The following is an 8,660-nucleotide window of genomic DNA, read 5'->3' on the forward strand; positions in this document are numbered from 1 at the left end:
ACTATAAAGGATAAAAGGCTTTGGGTAAGATATAAAGAAGTTCTACTTTATGGAAGGAAAAAAGGCCACTAGGGCCAGCTTCTGTAAACAATCCTTCCCCACTAGTGATACAAGAAGTTTCATCTCATATGGGAAAATAAGCCAACACCAGTAACACAAAATTAATATTATGAAATTCTAGTACTCCCAAGGGATCTCCTTAGCCTGTAGGTAACAGATCCATGTAAAATTTGGAAATGTGTGCTGGCAGCAATTAAAAAAAAAAAAAAACCAGAATGCCGTGTAAATTTGGCTTTCATAACTACCTCAAAATCCCTTACTGCCAACAGCTCACATCCCTTGGGAAGAGATCGCATTCCTGCCTCACAGGCACGTTTTTGTTTTTTGCTTGTTTTAAAGAGCAAAAGCTTGTTAACATGTCAAAATGTGTTTGCTGTGGTTCACAGTTAACAACTGACCTGCCTGATAACAAGCCAGGGCAGCGTGTTCTTGTTAATGCTGCAAGTGCAAAGATCGCTTCCCTGTCCTGGTTTTCCTCCCAGGTCAAGGCAGCCGTGCAGGTGACATGAGACAGGGGTGGTGCTGCTGAGGCTTGCAGGTGCAGGGCAGAGGTGAGGCAGGTTTGATGCTGTTTTTGGCTCTACTCTCCATTTTGCTGGCACTGCTTCTCTGTGCAGAGCAATGTGCTACTGTCTGGTAGCATCTTCAACTTCCTGTGACCTCATCCACTGTTCTCAGGGGGAAGAACTTTACATGTCTTTGCTATATACATAGCATGGACTCTGTCCAGTTTTGATTGAAAGAATTTATAGTGAGGCTAGGTGACCATTGACTTTACCTAAACACTAGTGTTAAATACAGTCTGCGATAATAATATGAAATTTAGATTTTGAAAATATTTTGAAATAAAAAACTATTATGTCTAGCAGTGAGCTATGAGGTAGTGTGACAGGGAGATTCTAAGTTCATCTAGTGAAAATCTTAGACAAGAAAGGAACCTGGACACTGGAGAATGTGGTTCATGTGTTTTTGCTGAGTTCCAATTGGAATTAGTGACCTATTCATGCAGATGCTTTGTTATAATCTGCAGAGCTATTGCCATGTCTTACAAGAGCCTGGCAGAGTGATCATGCTGGCTATCCCACAGGCCTTCAATTCTAGAACTGACTACTCCCCCCCCCACACACACAAATAATGTAGAAACAAATTATCTTCAGAGAGGCTCGTCCCGAGTAACAAAGCTATTTTCAAAGTCTTCTGGCAGGAGGCACAGCAGGCACTGCACTGTGTTCCCTTTGCACAAAGGTGAAGAAAGCATGAAGGGGGATGAATAGAACACCAGAGACCCAAACTTTAAAGGGTAGGAGAAGGAGGAGAGGATTTACCAGAGAACTAAGGCTGAGATCAGAAAGGGATCAAGGGGAGCAGGAAGATGGAGGGAGAGACAGAGAATTCTTATGGATGGTACCGTAAAAAAGCCCAAGGCTCAAAGCTTTGAAGAGAAGAAGGACTGTCATCTTGAACGAAAGTTAGGATGGCACAAAGACAAAGGAGAAATTATCTGATGGCATGGACATCATATCAAGAGGTCAACAGCACACCTGTGACATACCATGTGCAGGTTGTGTAGTAAACACGGCAATGACACAGAGTACAAATCTACCACTGAGTAAGATGAGGCAAAGAGGACCGTTGAGGATGGAAACTAGAGCTAGTATCAAGGCTCTTGTATGAGAAGTTGTAGATGGGGTTGGGAAGCATGCCAAGGTAGGGGAAGACTCTGGAAGCCAGCCTTAATTGTCTGTAGAAGGTAATAACAGTAAGTTGTCCCTGCAGCTGCTGGGCTCAGTGAGCATCTCTACTGTACCCAGAGCATCTGCCCAGCAGGTACCACTGATGTGAGATTAAAGGCTCACCACAGCACTGGGTGCCTCCTTAGGCACAGCTCCAAATGACTCCCTTATTCCCCACACCCATTCTGGGGGTGGGTATTCTAGGCACTGCCAATGCAGTGATGAGGAAGGTTCTGGGAAGGAGAAGCCAACAAAATGTTTAGCCTTTTCTTTATCATGTTAGGAAAATAATGTGCAATTAAAATTTAAAAGTCACTGAACACTGGTGAAAAAAAGTTTAAGGGTATATCATAGGATATACCCTGAAGATATCAGGGTATCATAGGATATCTTTGTGGTAGCAAGCTGCTTAAGAAGCCAGTAACAAAACTAATAAATCCCAAGGACACGTGATGTCACCCCACTGAAGGATCAGGGTAGAGAAAAAGAAGATGAGCTGAGAGCAAAAGCAACACGCAGGACGGAGAGCTAGGATCTGTCAGGCTGACTGACATCACGGGCAGTGGTTTATCAGTGGCTCTCAGCTTTGGCCTGTTTGAGGTTTTAAAATCAGGCCATCCACATATTAATATCATTAGGAGAATGTGAGTCACCAAAGATGAAGAAAGCAGAAGTGGCTATGTACCCTTGACAGAAGGACCACTGTAGCAGTATGTTCAAATACAGAACTGACAAAAGCTGATATTTTACAAGGAGTCACAGTTGATTCCAAGAGCAAGTCACAACATTTCACTAAAAGCCACTTTCAGCAGCTTTTTATAGTCAACTTATTTCTAACTCTACACCATGAGTTCTAAATAAAAGCGACTACTGGTTCTTCAAAGTGGTTGCCCAACTAATTGGCTTTGTTTAAATAAATGCAAATTTTATAAAGAAACTGACTAAAACTAAAGACCCTGTGGGTTTATTTCTAATTCTTAGGACAGCCTCACTATCTTAGTTTCTTTTCTTGTCACTGTGGTGGAACACCTTGACAAAAGCAATTTCCAGTAGAGAAGGTTGATTTTCACATTTTCAGAGTACAGTCTATCATGGCAGAGAAGTCATGGCAGCAGGAGTTTGAGATATACAGATTGTCACAGGGAGTCTGCCCACAGTCAGGTTTCAGACTGTTGAAGGCGGGTGCTCAGTTCATTTCTCCTTTTTCTATACTCCATGATTCCAGCCCAGGGAATGGTGCTGTCCATGGTGGGTGGATCTTCCTTCCTCAACTAAATTAACCCAAATCAGAATAATCCCCTACCAGCGTGCCCAGTGGCCTGTTCCCAGGTGATCCCAGATCCCATCAATTCAGCAATTGTGATCAACCATGACACAGTCCAAAGAGGCATCTGTGGACCTGCACAGCTGACAAACAGGTCATTGGTCATGGAGAGTTTCACATTATCTGCACTTGGGTGATATCTTCTTAGCTCATCACTAGCCCTTTACCTTTACTGTAGGAGTGTTCTGTACAGACTTTGTTAGATTTTTATCTGGATCAGTCTTTGTAAAGTACCTTAAATTTCATGGAAGTTACATTTTTCTCAGCCATACACTGATATGTTTGGGTTTTTTTTTGTTGTTGTTTTTCGAGACAGGGTTTCTCTGTATAGCTTTGGAGCCTATCCTGGCACTGGATCTGGAGACCAGGCTGGCCTTGAACTCAAAGAGATCTGCCTGCCTCTGCCTCCCAAGTGCTGGGATTAAAGGTGTACACCACCAACGCCCGGCTTTTTCTTTTTCTTTTTGTTTGTTTTACTTTTTAAAAAAGTGAGAGAGAAACAGAGGCAGAGACCAAAAGAAAACAGGGGAGTACCACAGTGCTTCTGTGGAGGCCAGAGAACAGCCTTAGGTGTTAGTCATCTCTTTCCACCTTATGTGAGGCAGAGTCTGTCATTGTTTGCCATTGCACACACTGGACTAGCTGGCCCAAAAGCTTCTGGACATTCTCCTGACTCTACCTCCTATCTCTCTATAGGACCACTATTCTACCAGGGTAGACTTTTACGTGTGTTCAGGGGTGTGAACTCAGGTCTTCACGCTGGAATGGCAAGCTCTTTATTCACTGAGCCTTCTCTCAGTCTTCATAATTGTTTCTACACTATATTACTACTTTTTAATATCCATCTCTAGGTCTAAGCACAAGATATGTAAAGCCTAATGTGTTATTAAAGTTATGTCATTTACCAGCATCAGATGACCAGCCAGGACTGTGTAGCTGTTTCTGTATATGCTGGTTGGTTTTTTTCTTTTTCTTTTTTTGGGGTCATCTGGATACAAGTTTGGGTCATCTGAGACAAAGAATATCAATTGAGAAAAAGACATCTGCAAGATTGGCCCCTAGGCACTTCTGTATGACATTTTCTTGATTAATGATTGATGTAGGAGAATCTCAAGGATCAGTGTTTTATCTAAGCAAGAGAAAAAAATTAAGACACTGAATATTGCAACAGCTATGCCTTGACTGGTAGAACATAAACTTGTGATGAGGTCACCAGTCTTGTATTCAGACTGCTCACTCAGACACAAGTGGTGGAGATTTTCTATGAGCTAATGGAAAGAGAGCGTTCAGAACCTTGGACAGCTCCAGAGGGACCGGTGAGGTTCCTATAGCTCCCGTGGGGAAGGTTCTCTGTCTCCTCTGTCTGTGTGTCTGTCTGTTTTTCTGTCTCTTTCTCTCTCCCTCTCCCTCTGCTTTGTACTTGATTAAAAAATAACATGAGATAGACATGCTTAGCAGTTTTTAAACCCAATAACATTACCAGTTACCTTTTATTGCAAGGAAACTGCAATCTCTGTTCTTGGAAGAAAAAAGGTTTGATTTGTGCATCTGTCTTTTGGTAAATGTTTTGACAAGTTAAAAAAGGAAGTTTTGTTTTGTTTTAAGAGACTTTCAAAATTGATGAGTATGTAAATGAACATTCCCACCACCTCACATGGCTAGTTTTGTAGTAAGAGCAGCTAAAATCTACTCTTATATCATGAATTCTCCACATAACAGTTGTATTACCTATAAAGCTCCTGATGAACAACTCTTATGTTCTTCACCCCACACAACCTCTACTTTATAGGAAGAGTATTGCTTATTATGATGCAATAATGGAAAAATATATATGCCCTGGTATAACAAACACACTTGACCAATGCCCATGTGCGTGGGTCCATGCAAACACACATTTCTGTATTTTGCAGGATACACAGTGCCAGGACTTGACGAATCCGAGTTTGAGAAAGCCCCCTTCAGAGTTCTCACAGTGGACATGTCCCACTGATTCAGTATCCCTGATCTGCTGCTGACCTCAGACTTGGGCTTATCTGCGCAGCAGTTCTGGATATGCATGCTCCCAGCTAAGATCTAAGAAGCAAACAAACAAACCCAATCCAGATGGGCGGAGACCAGCTGCTGCTTCCAGCCCTGCCTGTCCTTTCTCCTAGCGACATCTAGAGCCTGCTTAGCAGAACAAGCTCATTCCGATCCATAATCCAAAGCTTTTAAGCCAGATTTCCTGCCTGCATTGCAACCAAGTTATGTCCCCAGGACCCTAAGTAAATAGAATCCTCCAGAATTCATCATTGTTTGATGCCCTCCTCAAGGAATTCTAGTTCTTTGAACCAGATGTCAAAAGAATTTGTCCTCTTTCCTCCAGACTGGCCCACTGGAATGAGGGACACTAGTCTTTGGTATCTTTCTAACCAGGGAATGTGGAAATGACCATAGAGAAAGGTATATGATGCCTGGCTGGGGTCTGTGGGCTTCCCTCCAACTCCTGTCACCTCTGTGGCTGTCAGTCCCTATGTCTTACAGAACAAAACAAAACCCACTATTAACAGTAGCATGGCCTCACTGGTTTCGTAAGATCTGGCAATTAAGAAACCCCTGCCCCATCGAAGTCCTGTCCCTCCACGCACATCTATTGCACCAAAAATTACTAAGCACTGAAGTCTTATTACTCCAGACCCTATAGGTCTTGAGGTCACACCTCCTGTTCCCTTCAGGGCAATGGGCTGCTCTGAGAGGGTGAGGAGGGCTAAGAGGCTGGTGCAAAGACACGGGTGCTGCAGAACTGCACTGCAAAGGGATCCCAGCAACTCCTCAGGCACTACACACCTTTCTCTAAAGCTGCACCAGCCAAGCCAGACCTGTCTGCCTCAGGGCTCCCCAGGGAGTTGTCTCCAGGTCTCAATAAAAGCTCTCCCTCCCTGAAAGTCCTCATGGCACCAACCTGCTGGAAGGTCAACCCATTTCATCTCTGGAGCCACTGGAAGGCACTCTGCTCTTGATTACTAGGTTGATTTGAAAATTCAGCCTCTGAAGCCCAGACATCCAGTCTCAAGAGTTAGAGACCACTCCAAGAACTTCTAAAGGAAGAAGCATGGCCCAAGTAGAGTTGCTGGACCATGGGCTTGTAGCCCAAATTAGCACATCTGGTACTTAGTAGGGAAACCAGTATTGGGCCTGGGTCAGAGGCCAGGACTCTGAACCTACGACTTTTTTTTTTTCCTGGAAAAGAACAACACACGGTATAATCCTTGGGAGAGAAGGTGTCTGGGGACAGTGAAAAGGGGAAGGGGGCAGAGTGGAGAGGAGGGCCACCTTGTATAGTTGCAGTGACAAGTGGAAGGACGGGAAAAGGAATCTGGGCTAGCTGTTCCCTGAGCCTCAAAGCAAGAAAATAAACATAAAACACAACTCCAAGCACACAGAGATCAAATTCCCTCCTTGGGAGCCACAGCAGGCTGTGGTTGCAAACAGACATCCACGAATCCAGTGAATTCCACGCATAGTCCACATCCCAGCAGGCGCAGCTCCAAACCCTGACTGCTCCAGCCTCCAACTCCTCGCTACCACCACAGAGACCTGCTCTGGACCATGGTGACTGAGACCAGGAGCCAAGGAGAGTGTCTAAGCGCGCTCCGGCACAGCGGGGGGGAACGGGAAGAGAGAAACAGGGGACCCAGAGAGCCCCCAGGAGTCGCTAGGCCCATGCCTCTCGCCGAAGCCCCCTCCACCGCCACCAACCCACCCACCCACCGCGATGCTCTTACGTCCTCCTCGTCACAGTCGCTCCGCGCCTGGTACTGGAACCGGGGCCGGCCACCCGCACCACCGCGCTCCCGGGGCGCCGCCGCCTGCGCCTGCGGCCCTAGGGGCTTCGGGCCCGCGTCCTCCTCCGGCCCCTGGCCACCCAGGAGGCGACTGGCCTCCGGGGGCGCCGGAAAGGAGCGCGAGGTGTTGATCTTGCCGGTGAACCTTTGGTACAGCGAAGCCATGGGCCGCCGCGAGCTGGCTCACTGGCTCGGATGCTTGGAAAAAAATTTTCCTTTCTCTATCTCTCTTCCCTCTCCCCACCCCCTCCAGCAGAAAAGAGAGAAGGGGGGAAAGGGAGGCGGTGGGGAAAGAAGAAAAAAGGCGAGCCCGGCCGCTCCGCGCCACTCGCGAGTCGCCTGGGTGCTGAGCGACTCTGCCTGGCTCAGCTTCTCCGCCCCCTCCCCGGCGGCGCGGAAGCCAGGGGTCGGAGTGATCGCTTTCTCTTTCTGCTTTGCTATTTTTTTTTAAGTCCTCTCCACCGCCACGTTCGGCCTCACCAAAGAGATGGAAGGAAAGCAAGACACCAGAGGCACACCAAGGGAGGGGACATGTCTAGGCCCCATTATTTGGCACCACCTAGAGACCAGCTCATCCCGGCTCATCTCCTGGTCCCCGCCCTGGCCCCTAGCAGCTCCTCCTTTCCCTTCTCAGCGGGGTACCCAGCTCCCGCCTGGTGATGGCACCTGGGGAGTTTCAGTCTGATGGAGCTGGAGGTGGATGCCGAGGACTCTCAGAACACTAGTTTGGTCGTGGCTGAGGGTTCAGGGCTGGGGCACTCCCAGCTTGGCAAGGGCCAAGTGCCCAAGAGAGAGGCTCCAGTGCTTCAAGAGGCTAAAGCTGAGCAAAGAAACCCCTTCTGTCATGGTATCCTGGGGTTTCAGGGCCACCATTCACATGACATCCTTTTTGGGTGGCAGCAAACAGCTGCCTTCCCATGCCTCCCAGCGACTCCCACCTAGTATTGCTCTCCCAGCTTTGGTAAACTTTGGCAAAGACCCGAGAGCCTAGGGTAGGAATGCGGCTGCAGGACATAGGAGGAGGCCTGTAAGGAGCAGGCACAGGGAGGCACCTGTTCCTGGACCCACCTTCCTTCCACCATGTAGGATTTCAAAAATAGAGTCATTTTCTTTTGATCTTTTTAAGAAGAGAAGACCAAGTCTACAACAGGCAGCAGGACTCCTGTGCTGGCCTAGTGCAAGTGTCAGGAGCAACGCCTTTCAAGGGTACGCCTGGCTCCAACCTGCCTGTCTATGAGTAAATACAGGGAAACGCTATAGTGTTTGGAGGCCAGCAATCTTTCCAAACCTTGTTCCACCCCATTCTGGCACTGAGATGCCATGATAGGGGAGCCTTGACCCCAAAGGCTGTGAAATACACAGGGCTTCCAACGTGCTCGAGTGCCCCCGTGTGGAGAGATGCGCAAACTGTATCTAACTGTTGGTCTACGCCTTGCAGGCATCTCCCCCTACTTCCATCCTTCATGGTTCCTGCAGGCTTCTGGAACACTTGTCCTTTGTGGGTCTCTGGCCACTATTGGGTCTTAGACGCTCCCCCTCCTCCATGTGCATCCCTTTTTTCCCCTGGTCCAGCTCTCTGAGGCTGAGTTGGGATGCACCAGCACCACTAAGGGTTGAAATTTCGGAGGATTCACAGGAATTCTGGCACCTTCCCAGAGTCTCAGTTGTCCCTTCTCACAATGAGTCCAGGACCATTTTGACTTCCCCTACCACTCAGTG

General features: G+C 47.3%; 1 protein-coding gene across 1 annotated transcript in view; it reads right to left on the reverse strand.

The window, feature by feature from the left end:
* Dpp6 (dipeptidyl peptidase like 6) overlaps positions 1-7,106 on the reverse strand; it is a 652,844-nt gene extending 645,738 nt beyond the window's left edge. The window contains exon 1 of the mRNA XM_035448706.1: positions 6,882-7,106. Within this exon, the coding sequence (XP_035304597.1) occupies positions 6,882-7,106 (225 nt within the window). The remainder of the gene's footprint in view (positions 1-6,881) is intronic.
* Positions 7,107-8,660: the final 1,554 nt, after the last annotated feature.

The sequence above is a fragment of the Cricetulus griseus genome, chromosome 8, assembly GCF_003668045.3.
Source record: "Cricetulus griseus strain 17A/GY chromosome 8, alternate assembly CriGri-PICRH-1.0, whole genome shotgun sequence".
In the NCBI taxonomy this organism is placed as follows: domain Eukaryota; kingdom Metazoa; phylum Chordata; class Mammalia; order Rodentia; family Cricetidae; genus Cricetulus; species Cricetulus griseus.